The sequence below is a fragment of the Bos grunniens genome, chromosome 1 (genome assembly GCF_055505025.1).
Source record: "Bos grunniens cultivar Pamir isolate PY7600 chromosome 1, Bosgru_T2T1.0, whole genome shotgun sequence".
Classification (NCBI taxonomy): Eukaryota; Metazoa; Chordata; class Mammalia; order Artiodactyla; family Bovidae; genus Bos; species Bos grunniens.
Window position 1 is genome coordinate 13,882,815 of NC_141165.1, and position 17,399 is coordinate 13,900,213.

At 45.2% G+C, this 17,399-nt stretch overlaps 1 protein-coding gene across 12 annotated transcripts in view; it reads left to right on the forward strand.

Moving 5' to 3' along the window:
• The window catches only part of HSF2BP (heat shock transcription factor 2 binding protein), an 87,452-nt gene that overhangs the window by 40,985 nt on the left and 29,068 nt on the right, over positions 1–17,399 (forward strand). For 5 of the 12 annotated variants that reach the window (XM_086335000.1, XM_086334938.1, XM_086335284.1 and 2 more), the window contains one exon: positions 10,927–11,030. In XM_086335000.1, coding sequence (XP_086191126.1) covers positions 10,927–11,030 — 104 coding nt within the window. Of the gene's footprint in view, positions 1–2,998; positions 3,296–10,926; positions 11,031–11,324; positions 13,526–17,399 lie in introns of those variants that run through there. The other 7 variants (XM_086334859.1, XM_086334784.1, XM_086335222.1 and 4 more) reach the window with 3 other exon arrangements.

The window sequence follows — 17,399 nt, forward strand, 5'->3', positions numbered from 1 at the left end:
TTCCTGCCTGCTCCCCAGGGAAACCTGAGGGGCGTGGCCTGCGCTCACCCGCCTCACTGCCTCACTCTTCACCCGCCTCACCAGCAGTCTCTCACGTGGCCTTGTGGGGCTGGAGGGCTTTCACTAGCTGCCCTTTTGCTTAGTCGCTCTCTGGGACTTTGCTCAGTTAGGTGTCGTCTCTTGCTTTGGCATCTTTGAGTTATCCTCCCCACTGGCTCCTTCTCAGCCTGTGTTCTCCCAGCTGTGCTCTGACCACTGTCCATAGGACCCTGGGGTTCGTATTGGCCAGCTCTGCTAGGACCTGGATGGCTTTGACTTTTCCACGACGTGGCGCATCTTCCTGGAATGAAGGGCTGGTTCATGGCACCGTGTTCCTTTTGCTTCTCTTGAAGTCCCCATGGACCCTGGGGGTCAGTGGCCATATAACAGACTTGACTCTCCCCAGGAGCCCCTCTTCGCTGGCAAATGGGACGTTGTTGTGACTTGGCCTCCGTGAGTTCTTTCAATGTTATGTCCTCTCAGGCCGTTTAATTTCTTACTAGCTCCAGTTTATCTGCCTTTTTTTAGAAGACCCTTGTTAAACTCTCCAAGTCTAGAAACTTCTGACGACATCTGGTGGTTGGACACCAGTGGGCCCTGGGGCTTTTCAAGGTGCTTGTGCTGATGGCAGGGTGGCGGGGTTGCTGTTGGCTGTATCGTTTAAGCCTCGGCATCTGTACCTCCAAGGGTACACCTTCTTGCTACACCAACCAGGACTGTGTTCTCTGTTGATAATTTTTACATCCTCATCAGCCTCTTTGGCGTCTGCACCATGTGGCCAGTTGATAGGACTGTGGGCAGCTCCAGGCCGGCCCGAGGCCAGGCTCTGTCTGTCAAGGCTGGGGAAGTGAGTTCTGGCAGGTAGTGATGAGCCACTGGGTTGGGGGCAGATCCTGCCCACCTCTTCCTCATGCAGCCAGCCCTCAGGGTGTGAAGTGTCTGGAATTTCCCCATCCTCACAGCATCAGACCTTACCCTTCCATCTCCAGCCATGGGGCATCAGCCTGGCACGCAGAGTGCTCAGCACAGGCAGAGTCTGTGCCCTGATCTTGGGATTGCTGGGGGCCCCCAGGCGTCGTGCCGGCCCTGGGTCTGGCACGGTGGACCCTCGGAGACTCCTGGTTGTGTCTTGTTTGCCCACTGGAGTCACCTGACACTGGTGCTGCCACTCTCCTTGACGCTCAGTAACAGCTGGAAAAACTTGTTTTGTGTTTCACATTGGAGATCTGGATTTCAGGAATTAGGGTTACTTCCAGCCTTTTAAACTCTCCCCGGAGTCTTTTATACACAACTGTCTTATTGCCCAACCTTCATTATGATTTTACCAGTCCTGTTGACACAAGCCATAGGAAGCTTTCTGAGCTCTTGTTGTCTTTGCTTCTTAGGGTCAGTGTGGGAGCCAGACCTGCTGAGAGTGTCATTGAATGGGTTGGGTAAAGTCCCTGCTGGAGAGAGGGGGCCACTGGGGGATGAGCAGGAAGATGGACAGAGGGAAGTCCTGGGGGGTGAGCTGGAGGGCAGTGGCAGAGAGGGGTTCTCCATAATTCTTCAGCCACTGCTTAGTTCTCCATAAGGTATGCACACCCTCCCCGCCCCCCCCACCGGACCTGGGGTTCGGCTCCATGCAGTAGGTTTAATCTGTAGCAGCACTGGTCACTGATACGGCATGCTTCACCATGCAGGGGCCCCTGAGCGCACAGCATGTGGGCAGCGGCTCTGCAGAGTGGGCTTGAGAAATTCCTCTGGGGATGGGGTGCTTGCTCCCCCTGCTTGCAGTTACTGTTGGTTTATACCCCCAGCTGTGGGCTGCCCAGTTGTTACCAACAGTTTAGTGAGGTAGAAGCCCCGCTTAGGACGTCTGTCAGGTCCTGTGGTGCAGAACCAGCTCGTGAGCACCGCAGGAAGACCCGTCCCTGCTGTGTGACCAGATCAGTCCTACTGCTTGTTGAGTAGGGGCAGCTCCAAGTGGCTGTGTCAGCCCTGCAGATCGGAGCCTCAGCGAGTGACGATTCACTGTCAGGACTGACGGGCTGACTTTGCCTGTAGACACCCAGCCTCCAAATGGGAAAGAACTGACCTGGGATAATCAGAATGCAGACTGTACTTCTTGGAAGGTGATTCTGGAGGCTTTTCCATAAAACGTCTTAAAACAGTAGAGATATTTTAGAACTGAGTTTAGGGCACTGAGCTTAGAGAGGGAGCTCTGAGCACACGCGTCAGGGTGTGTTCAGTGCTTTGTCATCGTCTTCCGTTCACTGTAAGCTTCTAGACAGCACAGGCTGTGTCCTCAAGGCCTGGTACACAGAGGTGCTCAGTGAATGTTGCTGAATGAGCAAATGAGAGGCAAATACTCACTTTCTGGGTTATGGTCATACTTGTTTGTTGTTAGAAGTTATACAATGTGTTACTGTGCATTCGGGTGGCCTGACACCTCTTCACTTAGGAGTGGCTTGATGCCAATTGAAAAGAAATCTTCAAACATGATCAGGTTTCTAAATGGTTTTCTAGTCAAAACTTTAGTAATATGGGATGGTAGAAAAGTTATCATTAAGGACATTATAAATAATTGATCATGATGTTGGTTAACAGTTAAATGTTTTGAAAAGAAAGGTATGTTTTAAAGACAAAACTTAAATATATTCAAACTCCTTAATTTGGCGTTATCAGCATTTCCAGATATTAAAAAGGTTAACCAACTTCTGAAAAGTTTATGTCCAACATTTCGGGTCTGGAACTAATATATATTATTTTCTAGGCAGCAGAGCTTTCAGCCACAAAATGTTTACCATTTGTTGAGACTACATTAGAGCCTGGTAACCAATGCTGAGTATAACCTCAGTTCTTTTGAAAGGCATTTTTAGGGTTTTAGCCTATCAAGTGTGATCATTCTATGTATATTAAAGAAACAAGCAGGGCTTCCCTGGTGGCTCAGTGGTAAAGAATTTGCTTGCCAATTCAGGACACTTGGGTTGGATCCTGATCAGGGAAGATCCTGCGTGCCCCAGAGCAACTAAACCTGTGCGCCACAGCTGAGCCCGTGAGTGCCCAGGAGCCACAGCTACTGAGCCCATGAGCTGCAGCTGCTGAAGCCTGTGTGCCCTAGAGCCTGTGCCCTGCAACAGACGCTACCACATGGAGAAGCCTGCACACCACAACTAGAGAACAGCCTCCAGTCATTGCAACTAGAGGAAAGTCCGTGCAGTAATGAAGACCCATCAGAGCCAAAAATAAATAAATACTTACTAAAAAAAAAAAAGATCAGATCAGTCGCTCAGTTGTGTCCGACTCTTTGCGACCCCATGAATTGCACCACGCCAGGCCTCCCTGTCCATCACCAACTCCCAGAGTTCAGTGAGACTCACGTCCATCAAGTCAGTGATGGCATCCAGCCATCTCATCCTCTGTCGTCCCCTTCTCCTCCTGCTCCCAATCCTTCCCAGCATCAGAGTCTTTTCCAATGAGTCAACTCTTCGCATGAGGTGGCCAAAGTACTGGAGTTTCAGCTTTAGCATCATTCCTTCCAAAGAAATCCCAGGGCTGATCTCATTCAGAATGGACTGGTTGGATCTTCTTGCAGTCCAAGGGACTCTCAAGAGCCTTCTCCAACACCACAGTTCAAAAGCATCAATTCTTCGGCGCTCAGCGTTCTTCACAGTCCAACTCTCACATTCATAACTGACCACAGAAAAAACCATAGCCTTGACTAGACGAACCTTTGTTGGCAAAGTAATGTCTCTGCTTTTGAATATGCTATCTAGGTTGGTCATAACTTTCCTTCCAAGGAGTAAGCGTCTTTTAATTTCATGGCTGCAGTCACCATCTGCAGTGATTTTGGAGCCCAGAAAAATAAAGTCTGACACTGTTTCCACTGTTTCCCCATCTATTTCCCATGAAGTGATGGGACCGGATGCCATGATCTTCGTTTTCTGAATGTTGAGCTTTAAGCTGACTTTTTCACTCTCCACTTTCACTTTCATCAAGAGGCTTTTGAGTTCCTCTTCACTTTCTGCCGTAAGGGTGGTGTCATCTGCATATCTGATGTTATTGATATTTCTCCCGGCAATCTTGATTCCAGTTTGCGTTTCTTCCAGCCCAGTATTTCTCATGATGTACTCTGCATATAAGTTAAATAAACAGGGTGACAATATACAGCCTTGACGAACTCCTTTTCCTATTTGGAACCAGTCTGTTGTTCCATGTCCAGTTCTAATTGTTGCTTCCTGACCTGCATACAAATTTCTCAAGAGGCAGATCAGGTGGTCTGGTATTCCCATCTCTTTCAGAATTTTCCACAGTTTATTGTGATCCACACAGTCAGGTATTCCCATCTCTTTCAGAATTTTCCACAGTTTATTGTGATCCACACAGTCAAAGGCTTTGGCATAGTCAATTAAAAAAAAAAAAAAACAAGCCTGTATTTGGCTTTCTCAGTAAGAAAAAGGTAAATAACAGTGCACTTTGGGGTAGAGGAGGTGGTCAGTTCCTCACAGAAGACGTGCTGAACTTCATGAATGTGGAGCAGATCCTTGACGTCAGCTTCAGAGCAAATCATAACCATGACGAGATGCCATTTCATTCCATCTCAGTGAAAACAGTCTTGAGTCTGGCAATTCTGAGCTTTGGGGAGGACATGAGTCCTGTCTGCTCTGTGGGTGGGAGGGAGATGAAACGGCGGGGCTGAATCTGTTAGCTGTATGTGCCTGGGACGGATGATCCACTTCTGCATACCTACTCCAGGGAAGGTGCTGCCCATAAACCCCATGACAGGTGTGTAGAAACGTCACAGCACACAGCAGCAAAGTAATGAAACCTCTGTCAGCTGGAGAATAGATAAACAGATTGTGACAGTATGCGGGGACACAGCAGTGAAAATGCATTTGAGCCTTTCAGATCAACCCAACCAAACTTCTCGTGGTGATGGGGACCATCAGAGCAGTCGACTGCTGCTGGTGCACATGCAGAGAGCAGGATTGGTGGGGTCCACGCGTATGTCAAGGTCTGTGGAGATTCACACCTTACTCCCACATCAGGTGAGGATAGTGGTCCCACCTCTACGAAGTCCGAGTTCAGATGGAGTTCACTAAGGGGATTTGCTTTTTTAACCAGGGAGGTGGATGTTGTTCTTTTTGTGTGGCTTCTATGTTACATAGTTCAGTTCAGTCGCTCAGTCGTGTCCGACTCTTTGTGACCCCATGAACCGCAGCACGCCAGGCCTCCCTGTCCATCACCAACTCCCAGAGTCCACCCAAACCCATTTCCCTTGAGTCGGTGATGCCATCCAACCATCTCATCCTCTGTCGTCCCCTTCTCCTCCTGCCCCCAATCCCTCCCAGCATCAGGGTCTTTTCAAATGAGTCAGCTCTTCGCACCAGGTGGCCAAAGTATTGGAATTTCAGCTTCGAAATCAGTCCCACCAATGAACACCCAGGACTGATCTCCTTCAGAATGGACTGGCTGGATCTCCTTGCAGTCCAAGGGACTCTCAAGAGTCTTCTCCAACACCACAGTTCAAAAGCATCAATTCTTCGGGACTCAGCTTTCTTTGTAGTTCAACTCTCACATCCATAAATGACTACTGGAAAAACCATAGCCTTGACTAGACAGACCTTTGTTGGCAAAGTAATGTCTCTGCTTTTTAATAAGCTATCTAGGTTGGTCATAACTTTCCTTCCAAGGAGTAATTTTAATTTCATGGCTGCAATCACCATCTGCAGTGATTTTGGAGCCCAGAAAAATAAAGTCTGACACTGTTTCTACTGTTTCCCCATCTATTTGCCATGAAGTGATGGGACCGGATGCCATGATCTTCGTTTTCTGAATGTTGAGCTTTAAGCCAACTATTTCACTCTCCTCTTTCACTTTCATCAAGAGGCTTTTTAGTTCTTCTTCACTTTCTGCCATAAGGTGGTGTCATCTGCATAGCTGATGTTATTGATATTTCTCCCGGCAATCTTGATTCCAGCTTGTGCTTCCTCCAGCCCAGCGTTTCTCATGATGTACTCTGCAGGTACTTGAGTAAAAAAATACCTAAAGGAAATCCACACTGAATATTCACTGGAAGGACTGATGCTGAAACTGAAGCTCTAGTACTTTGGCTGCCTGATGGGAAGAGCTGACTCACTGGAAAAGACCCTGATGCTGAGAAAGATTGAGGGCAGAAGAAGGGGGCAACAGAGGAAGAGATGGTTGGATGGCATCACTGACATGAGTTTGAGCAAACTCGGAGATGTGAAGGACAGGGAAGCCCAGCGTGCTGCAGACTGTGGGGTCACAAAGTCAGACGTGACTGAGCTACTGAGCAACAAGATTTTTAGGCTCAACCTGAGTGAAGCAGGGCAAGTCAAACCAGCATTTAACTAATCAGTCACTGTGTTCCTCTTTAAAAACTGATGGGCCTCCAACTATGAGTTTCTATCTGTCATTCAGTCTGAAGTGTCTGTATTGCTCTGCCAGTTACTTCTTTCTCACACAACATATGCAGCCTTTTCTAAGAAGTTTATTGCTCTTTGATCCTTAGAATTATTTGATTGTGCTAATTTGGCTACTTTAGATTTTAGTCAGTTTTGGGTGACTGATGTGTCATGCCTCTGGTTTGTTTTTATGGCTGGTTTCTTTGGAAATCCTGGGTGTGTTCTTTGTTGCTTCCAGGTTACAGGTTACCATTTCTTTTACAATGAAGAATAAGGTAGTTAGTTGCATCACTTGACTTCTGGTGACTCAGCTTTGGACGGCAGACTGTCTGGAGGGCTCTCGGGCCTCTTCCTGGGAGAGCCTTCTGCTTCAGATGGAGAGAGGGCCTTTTCACTGCAGAAGAGTTACTCTTGTAGTGTGCAGGTTACTCATCCTTTATCTCAGCCTTGCTTCAGTCCTTTCGCCGTCAATGGAGGATGTGTCTCAGTCTCGAGACTTTGGAGACAAGGAAATTTGTAACCTATCTTCTGCTTAGGTTCATGGGAAAAAACAGAATTTGCCTATTTTTTTTGTCATTGGAAGAAAAATGACTCCCAGTATTGCAGTACTTTGGGAAACTACATTTCCTTTTAATACTGAAGTACCAGAAGAGTAAGATCATGGCATCCGGTTGTATCTCTTCATGGCAAATAGATGGGAAAACAGTGGAAACAATAAGAGACTTTGTTTTCTGGGGCTCCAAAATCCTTGTGGATGGCGACTGCAGCCATGAAATTAAAAGACCCTTGCTCCTTGGAAGAAAAGCTATGATAAGTCTAGACAGTGTATTAAAAAGCAGAGACATCACTTTGCTAGCAAAAGTCTGTATAGTCAAAGCTATGGTTTTTCCAGTAGTCATGTGTGGATGTGAGAGTTGGACCATAAAGAATGCTGAGCACTGGAGAACTGATGCTTTTGAACTGTGGTGTTGGAGAAGACTCTTGAAAGTCCCCTGGACTGGAAGGAGATCAAACTGGCCAATCTTAAAGGAAATCAACCCTGAATATTCACTGGAAGGACTGATGCTGAAGCTGAAGCTCCAATACTTTGGCCACCTGATGTGAAGAGCTGACTCATTGAAAAAGACTCTGATGCTGGGAAAGATTGAGGGTGGGAAGAGAAGGAAGAGGGTGACAGAGGACGAGATGGTTAGATGGTATCATTGACTCAGTGAACGTGAGTTTGAGCAAATTCCAGGAGATAGTGAAGGACAGGGAGGCCTGGTATCCGTGGGGTCGCAAAGAGTCGGACACGACTGAGCGGCTGAACAATACCAACCAGAGGAGTGAATTGAACGGAAAGTCTCTTTTGACCTGATTGTTGGAAATTTGATAGATTATTTACAGTACTTTTGGTTGGAGTAGAAACGTTGGAACAGAAAGCATTTACATGAGAACTAGTGAGTGGTTCAGAGTTTGTTGTTTACTAAGTGGTGCTGTGACCTGGGAGCGGTCTGGTCTTCAGTGAGGTAGCCTGGCAGTAGCAGGAGGTCACGTGGTGCTGTGGCGGTTACGTTTGCTCCATTCTAGCTTCTTTGGCATGGAGCTGATGATGACCAAGTGTGAAATTTTAGAGATAGTTGTCAGTTTGTGTTTTTGTCACTTTAAACGGAGTCAGTGGAAGAATTTCAACTAGACGTATTATCTGGGGTTTGCCCCACACTTCAGTCACCACCCAGATATTAATAGCCTTTTAAAATCTAGAGAAGAAAGAGTGGCTTGTTTTCTTTTTAGGCTCTAAAGCACTGCTTGGCAAGCTTTCCCCAAAGGGCCAGATAGAAAAGTTTTAGGCCCTATGGGCCGTAGGATCTCCATTGCAGTGACTCAGCCTGCTGCTCTAGCCGGAAAGCAATGTGGGAAACACACTGGAGTCTGAGGAGTTCCAGCCGTCTGTGCTGGTGACCTGAACATTTCTCTTCTTGAGATTCTGGATTAGAGAGCTCAGAAAATTCTAAATACTGTGTTGAATCAGTCTTCCTCATGAATACATTATTTGAACATCTCTTAATAACTCATTAAATGAGTTACCAGTGTATAGATTTTGGATATGTGTAAAAGTTGTCAGGAAAACTTGCAAAGATTTGTAATTTTGGCTCATTGTGTGGCCTGCGAGGTGGCAGAAGATGGTAATTTGAGAACTGGGCATTGCTATTCTGAAGGAGGAGAGGACAGACTGTCTTGCGTGCTGCCCTGCTAGGCTCTCGATCGTGTGGAGCTTGTTCAGTTTCCATATGGAACTTTCCAAGTGCTTGTCATGTCCCAGGAACCACACCAGCCTGTGTATCTATAAAGACCCATCAGCCATGAAGCTTGCTTTCGACAAGCCAAGTTGAGTGGGGAAGCCAGCTATTTTAACAGGAAACTGTAATACACATTTCCATGGCATCATGTATGCATATGCCATAATTTATGTAATTAATCCCTTAATGGGCCGATCGCAATCCCTGATTCTCCTTTTGCCTCAGGCTCCATTAGATCTTGGCACAGTACTGTCACTGATCTCATCTTGATATTAAATGTTGATACATTGCTTATTATGGAATTTTTGCAATAGTTTTGACTTGTAAAAGCTGCATTACAATATATTTTAAAAACTTTGATTAGTAAGCTTTTTTGGCACCCCATAAATTTGCATCCAGAACACACGCCTCGCTCTTCGCCCGCTGGTCTGTGGGTTAAATGTTCAGTTGTACACACTCCAGACACTTCGGGAGCAGGCTGTGGGCTCTGATTCCTTTTTCTGAAGAGAACCAATGTTTGTCCTAACTACCGAGTTAACTCCACCTGACTTCTCCACTCTGGCTCCCCATAGGCAGTCAGCAGCCAGATCTGTGCCTCCATCTGTGGTTTTCTTCTTCTCCACCGGGCTCCTTACTGTCTGCCTTGTGCAGTGGACGGTTCAGAGCTGGCCGTAGCCTGGGCAGATCTGCACTTGAGCCTTAGTGCTCCCCTTGTCCTGGAACCTGCCTTTCTCGACTTCCTCTTTCCCAGCTTCGTTCTGTTTGCTGTCATTTCTTTAGCTTTCTTTTCTGTTCAGTATTTTTCCTTTCCCAGCTGTCAGTTACCCTTGAGTTTTACAGTTTGATTATTAAAGTTTTCTTCTATATTCTGCTTGGTTCTCTTTAGAGCTGCCTTTGTTGTTTATAATCCCCAGTAACTCCTTGATCTCGTTTTAAATTTCTTTTTGAATTATTTAAACCTGTTAAACACAGCTGTTTTCTATTTGGCAATTAATAGTTTTAGTGTCTGAGAATTTTTTTTTTTTAAATTCTGGCTGTCGTTGGTTCTTTGTGCTGTTACTTTAAGGACTTATTGTTCACGTTTTTTGTGACTTTTTTTAGGAACTTACAGTTGTTAGCAGTGTGTTTGTGGAAACTCTTTGGCGACCCAGTCGAGGGCCCTTTGCTTTAAGAGGCTGGAACAGCTCCTGTCCCAGGTCTACTTTCTTATCAACTTGTGGATTTTCAGGCCATACAGAAAGTATGCATTCATGCCAAACTTGGCAGTTCACATTCTTCTGGCTTCCTGAAGCGGCCTATGCTCTGAAGCCCTGTCTCGTGTTGGTCAGAGGCTCTTCTTTCTGTCCCTTTGCACAAAGGCACTGACACCGATGCTCCGTGTCTCTGGAATCAGCCATCTTTAGGCCTTCCTGAATTTGAGCTCTCATTCAGTTCCTGGTAAGAGATGGTTTCCCTTCATTTCTTGCAAGCCCATTCGTTTTCAAGAGTTTGCAAAATATTTGTATAGCCTTTTCTGCTACTTTGCAGTATGAAGTTTTGGGGTTCTCTCTATTCTGCAATACTGTCAGAAGTCAATCCTATAGCTTTCCAGTTTTTATTTGACTCTGTATTACTAGTTGTGGTCCGTTCCCAAGACCACTTGTAAAACCCTGTTTAACTCCAGGTCAGTAGGATTGTCGGTTGTTAGCGATGGTTGGATTGTGTCTTTCTTCATCCCTAAATGGTAGATTAAACAGGGTTGAATGGCCTGACGCGGCCACCCAGACTTCATGGGTAACATTCATTGACTGAAAGGTAGGATTAAATTTTAAACAGTGAATTGAACCTTTAGAGTACAGTATACTTAGGAATTGAGGGTTGCCGGTATGTAAATGCAGGATTGGTAATAAAAGGTTCATAAAAGGTAAATACAGCTTTGAGGTTTCCTGTGCCCTCATTTGTGTCTCTTGATTATGGAAGTTCATAAAAGGTGGGATTACGTGGCACTGTTGTTCCTCCCTTTCATGAAGCCTCACAGAGACAAGTATTATTTTGCATACCTTCTACTTACTATGCCTGTCTTCCAGATAGTAGAATTGGGTATCTCAAGTGTAAGGGCTCCCCTAAATGTGTTAGGGTCCTGTGAACCAGGAGATACATTGAGGGTGAAACTGTGTTGGGGGGCCAGCATTTCAACACCATTCTCTTTTATATTTCAGGTTAATGCTGATGTCCCTGTACAACGTGAGCATCAATCTGAAAGGCTTGAAGTACATTAGTGAGAGCCCAGGATTCATCCCTTTGCTGTGGTGGCTTCTGAGTGGTAAGGAGGGGGTCTACCTGTAGGTTCCTCGTGCAGCTGGTGTACCTGTTCCTCTGTGGCTGGAGGGAGTGGTAAAGTAGTAGAAGTGAGAGTAGATTATCCCAAGATGTTACCAGTTTTTTAAAAAACAGATTTTAGATTACAGAAAACTCCCTGGTGTGCTCAGTTATTTCTAGTTCTGATTCTGAAGTGTTGCTTTCAATTTAGTTGTGATTCTGTGACACAGAGAAAAATTACCTAATAAAACAGCTAGTAAGTGGCAGTAACCTGTTGCTTTCTTTGTGAATGATACAGCACCATGTATGTTGTCTGTGGCTCTGAACACCAGGTGTAGAGAAATCCCGTCATTAAGCAGCAGTTGGGGGGAAAGAAGTCTGAGAGACTGCAGCGCTGGAAGTCCATGTACACACACACAAACACACACACGCATATCTGTATGTACATGTATGTATATACACATGCATATCAATATATATGTGTATATATACACACATACGTATACATACATATCAATATATATGTGTATATATAATGTTTTTCATTTTCTTTGGAATAAAAAATTTCTTTACTCTTTCTCCTCTTCTCCCTTACCTCCAATTGAACCTAAAATTTTGCCCCCATCCGTTCATCATAATTTTTAATGGTTTTAGTAGAAACGTATTTCATTCAAGTGTGCAAAATAGTTAACTTCCCTTTTTTTTTGTAATTCAGATCAGTCTCTATTTTTGAGCTTCAGTTGGTAGTAACTGCTTATTTTTTTGGTAACACTTTTTGAGGTATAATTGACATGCAATAAACTATACACGTTTAAGGCAAACAGTTGGTAAGTTTACACAACTAAAGCGACTTAGCAGTAGCAGCAGCAGCGTACATGGTGAAAGCATCATCACAGTCAAGATAACGAGCATCACTGTCACTCCTGAAAGGTACCCTTGCCCCTTGGAGCTCTCTTTCCCACCCCTGTGTTCCTCTTCTTAAAATCACTCACCTTCTCTCTGTGTTACAGGTTAGTTTTCATTTCTCCAGGTTTATATAAATGGAACCATGCATTTTGCGTTCTTTTTTGCCTCTTTTTCACTCAGCATAATTATTTTGAGAAAGCCATCTATGTTTTGTGTATTAGTAGTTGATTCCTTTTTATTGCTAAATAATAAGTATCCTGTTATGTGGATAAACTGCAGTTGCTTTATTTATTCAGGTGTGGGTTGTCCCACAGGACTTCCCTTGTGGCTCAGACGGTAAAGCATCTGTCTACGATGCGGGAGACCCGGGTTCAATCCCTGGGTTGGGAAGATCCCTTGGAGAAGGAAATGGCAATCCACTCCAGTCCTATTGCTTGGAAAATCCCATGGACAGAGGAGCCTGGTAGGCTAGAGTCCATGGGGTCGCAAAGAGTTGGATACGACTGAGCGACTTCACGTTCACGTGGATTGTCCCCAGGTTGGACTTATGATAAGTAAAGCTGCCGTGAGCACCTTGTGTGTCTCTGTGTGGACATAGGCTTCCATTTCTCCTGGGTACATACCTAGGAGTACAGTGTCTGGCTTGTGTAGTAGGTGCACGCCCGTTTTGATGAAGTTGCCCAGCTGTCACACACGGCACACCGGTGGCACTGTTCTGCACATGCTCCCTGCACCCCTCCCCTGCCCCAGCAGAGGGTTAGCGCTGGCTGTGCGTCTTTGTCAGTGCTCTCTGTGCTCGTTCTGCTTAATTGTAGATGTTCCGGGGGTGGGGAAGTGGTGGGTGACAGACCTCACTCAGTCTCAGTTCAGTCGCTCAGTCATGTCCGACTCTTTGCGACCCTGTGGACTGCAGCATGCCAGGCTTCCCTGTCCATCACCAACTCCCAGAGCTTGCTCAACTCATGTCCATTGAGTCAGTGATGCCATCTAACCATCATCCTCTGTTGTCCCCTTCTCCTCCTGGCTTCAGTCTTCCCCAGCATCAAGGTCTTTTCCAGGGAGTCAGTTCTTTGCATCAGGTGGCCAAAATATTGGAGTTTCAGCTTCAGCATCAGTCCTTCCAATGAATATTCAGGACTGATTTTCTTTAGGATTGATTGGTTTGATCTCCTTGAAGTCCAAGGGACTCTCAAGAGTCTTTTCCAACACCACAGTTCAAAAGCATCAATTCTTCAGCACTCAGCCTTCTTTATGGTTCACCTCTCACATCCATATGTGACTACTGAAAAAACCATAGCTTTGACTATACAGACCTTTGTCGGCAAAGTAACGTCTCTGCTTTTTAATATGCTGACTAGGTTGGTCATAGCTTTTCTTCCAAGGAGCAAGCGTCTTTTAATTTCATGACTGTAGATCACTACATTTATGTTATTACTAATTTGTATTTAGTCATTACTAATTTGCATTTATGTTATGACTAATGATGTTGAGCGTCTCTTCCTATGTTTATTCACCCATCCTGATATCTTCTCTGATTAAATGTCTGTTCACACGTTTTGCCCATTAAAAGAAAATAAAGTTGTTTCAATTGAACGTTGATTCTTTGCGTATTTTGCATACAAATCCTTTGTCACATATCTACTTTGCAGATAATTTCTCCCAGTCTGTTGCTTGCCTTTTCATTTTCTTAATAGCATCTTTAAAGAACAGAAGTTATTAATTTTGGTGATGTTTAATTTATTATTCTTTTTCTTCTGTGAATCATGCTCTTGGTATAGAAATTTTTGCCTAACTGAAGGTCACATGGATTTTTAAAATGTTTTCTTCTATCTTTTTGCATTTCTCCATTTCACATTTAGGTCTGTGATAAGTTTGAGTTAGTATGTGTTGAGAGCTAGGACTCCAAGTTGTGTGTGTTCTATTTTGCATGAAGCCACCACCTAGCTGATCCATCTCCATTTGTCTGGAAGATTTTCCCTGCTCAGCAGGGCTGTGTTTGGACCTTTGCTGAAAATCTGATGACCTTCTATGAGAGCGTGTAATTTCGGGCTCTATTATTCTGTTTTGTGGACCTATTTTTGTATCATGATGCCAGTACCATACTTTAGAAGAAATCTCTAAGTCAGGTAATGTAAATCCTCCAACTTTCTTCTTATTTCTCAAAGTTGTCTTGACTGTTTCTAAAGTCCTTTGCATTTCCATACGAGTTTGAGGATCAGCTTGTCACTTTCTAAAAAAAAAATCTTGTTGGTATTTTTGTTAGGATTGTGTTGAATCGACAGTTCATCTTGGGGAGACTTGGCATTTTAGCAATACTGAGTCTTGCAATCAGTGAAATAGTATATACACATCCATCTATTTAGATATCTCTGGGAGAGTAGAGGATCTGACCTCCTTTTTTCTGGCTGCATGTGCCGTGAGCACCATGAGAACAGAAGGAAGGGTGGGCTTGTTGACTCTCATGCGGGACAGGTCATGCTTCCCTCTAGGGGAGAGCTCTGGCAGGGCTACTCCTCCTTTAAAGGATGTGGCTTCCCTGAGCCCGCAGCCCATGGTGTGTGGCTGGCCCTGTGGAGCTGGGTCTCCCTGGCCTGTGCCGACCCCCTGGATGTGGCTGTTGCTGTGGAGGAGCACTGTTCTTGGTCTTGGACACTGGTGTCTGTGTCTCCTACCAGCGTCTGGTAGACTGCAGTATGCTGGCTCATAAACTTGCCAGTCAGGTGAAGCCCCACACCTTCCAGAGCTGGAAGGAGGTGGCCGGGGGCGGGGACCGTGTTTATAGTGCAGGATGACTCCTGCCCACAAGGGCTGGAAACCTGACCAAACAGCTTTTTTCCTCTTGAGAATGTGAACCAAGGAACCCATAGACTCAGAGGTCAGCCTTGGACTTGGAGGGGAAGGGGTGTCACTGTCGAGGCTGGTTGGTGTGGGCCACATGCAGGCAGAGGGTCCCAGCTGGAGGTGGGGTGGGAAAAGGGAGAGGATAATTAAATGAGTTCCTTGTACTCTTTGAGTGCCAGTTACTGCTTAAGTGCTTTATGTGTGTTCACAGATCTAGTTCTCTAAGTACTCATATTAGGTAAATATGATCATTTATGTTTTGTATATAGGAAAAGTGAAGCATGCAGGGGTGAAGTGACTTCCTCAAGGTCGTACCTGGGTGGGAGTCTGGGCAGCTGAGCTCCAGGTCCCGTCTCTCAGCCACTCTGCGGACCTCTGCCCTGCAGGAAGTGCCCCTAAGATGGACACTTAGTTCCGAGTGACCTGTCGCCTTCCCTTGTCTCCAGATCTGGCGTGGCTCGGCCTTAGAGGTGATGTCCTGAAACCACACACCGTCTCTGTTTAAGCTCGCTTGCAGCCAGTGATCTTCCAGCACCTTCTGCTAGTTGTTCTATAAAAAGAAGGTCTTTTCTACCTGTGGTGCTCCAGGAATGTTCCAGGGCCAAGTGAAAGTCCTTCTGAGTTTTGTTTTCATTTAGGCTGCTCTAGGTAGCAGCAGCAGCAGGTAGCCAACAACCCATCAGTGTCTGTCAGTTCCAGACACTCACCAGAGGTGGTGTTCTTTGACCAGGGTGGTTTGTTCCTGCTTGAACTGCGGGTCCCGTGCAGTGGGGGATGGGGCGAAGACGCCTTAAAGTCTCTCTTGTCTCCGCCGGCAGGCTTCCTTTTCATGATGACAGTGATGGTTCTTTTGACACAGTGAGTACAGCCCAAGCCTAATCAGACTTCTCAAAGGTCATCTTCTTGATGTCCTTAGAGTTATTTGTTACCACAGGCAGATTAAAAACAAGGCCCAGGATGTTTGTCCTCTGAATTATGTTGAAAATTGCTTTAACTTAAAAGTTGAAATTTGTTACAGAATTTGGTGTGTGTTTTAGGAAGATGAATATATATTTTATTACAGAATGAGAAAACAGAAATATCCTCTGAGAAGCAGTATGTCCTTCTCACTGTTGGTCGTGGTGGTGTGGCTGTTTTCATAACTCTAGACTGTCATAACTGCTCAGGACTAAGAATTTTAAAACTGTTTTTTTCTGCCCCTTTGCTTTTAGGTAGATCTGCTGTATGATATTGTACTAGAAAATAAGAATCTCTCCTAATTTGTAAAAGAAAAAGATTTAATTACTTCTTCCAGTAATTAGTTCCTACATTTATCAGTTTTCATGTTAGGAAATTTGATATGTTTTAAGGAACATGGATTTTGGGATTCTTTAAACCTGGGGAAATGACAGCTCTTTTACTTGGGAACTTACCTTTTAGGATCTCCCTTTTCCGATCTGCAAAATGGGGATTTCTACCTCAAGGGTCTCAGTGTGTATTAAAACACAGTAGGGCCCGGGCCAACACTTGGTATGGTAGGTGTTAAATAGGTGTTTCCCTTTTTACTTATAATCTAAATCTTTTATGCCGTGGTGAAAGCACACTTCCTTTCAGTTTGTTTGACCTAAAGGTAGCAAGTTGCTTTCAAGTTTCCCGACTTCTTTGATCCAGGGTGCAGGACAGTTGCTATTTATTATCCCTGACTAAATAATCTCATTTCCTTTAACCTTTGCTGGGTTGCACTTTCCTTCCCTTTATTCAACTATGTGGCTGGCTTTTTCCCAGGCTTTCTGCAGATTCTTCACATTCCTCTTAAGCCGCAGAGCTGGCTTGGACCCTAGCACTTAGTTGATGGGACAGAGCGAGTGGGGATGATGGGCGTATGTTCTGTAACTGTTAATGTGCACTGGCGTGAAGGCCTCACCTTTAGCTTTCCGTGCTGCTTTTTCTGCTCTTGTTGACAGTGTTGAAAAGGCATGTAGGACTCCTGTCCTGCATGTATTTGGTTTATCTAAGTGATAGTAAATATTGATAGTTCTGCCCAGTTTGTATCTTTAGTCCAGACTCTCTCCCCAACACCAGGCTCACTTATCCAACTGTTTGACATCTCCATTCACACTCAGCTAACTAAGTCCCCAACCTTTCCCCACCAACCTCTACCATGGCCTTCCCGGCTTTAGTTGACTCTTTCCAGTTTCTCCAGCCTGTAAAGACGTGGAGTGGTTTTTGTCTCCTTTTTCTCTGACACCCACATGCAGTCTGTTAGGAAATCTGGTGGCCCTGCCTTCACAATACGTCCATAGGCTGACCACAGTCCACCACTCCCACGTGGTTGTGAGCCTCCACTGTCTTTTGTTTAGAGGCCTTCAGTCACCTCCTGCAGATCTCCCCACAGTCCATCCTCGCAGGCCATGGATTAGAAGGCAGGGGGGTGATGGAATAGGTCCTGGACAACTCTCCTCACTGAAAACAGTCAAAATGTCGAGTGAGATGTTAAAACAAAAACATTTTAAACTCCTGCTCTGAGCTAGAAAAATAGTAATTATACCCAGAGCACAAAAGCTGAGTGAAAGCTGATGGTGGAGAGGCTACTGGGGACCCGAGCTAATTCTGAGGGCATCTATCCAGATGACCTTTAGTTCCTGTG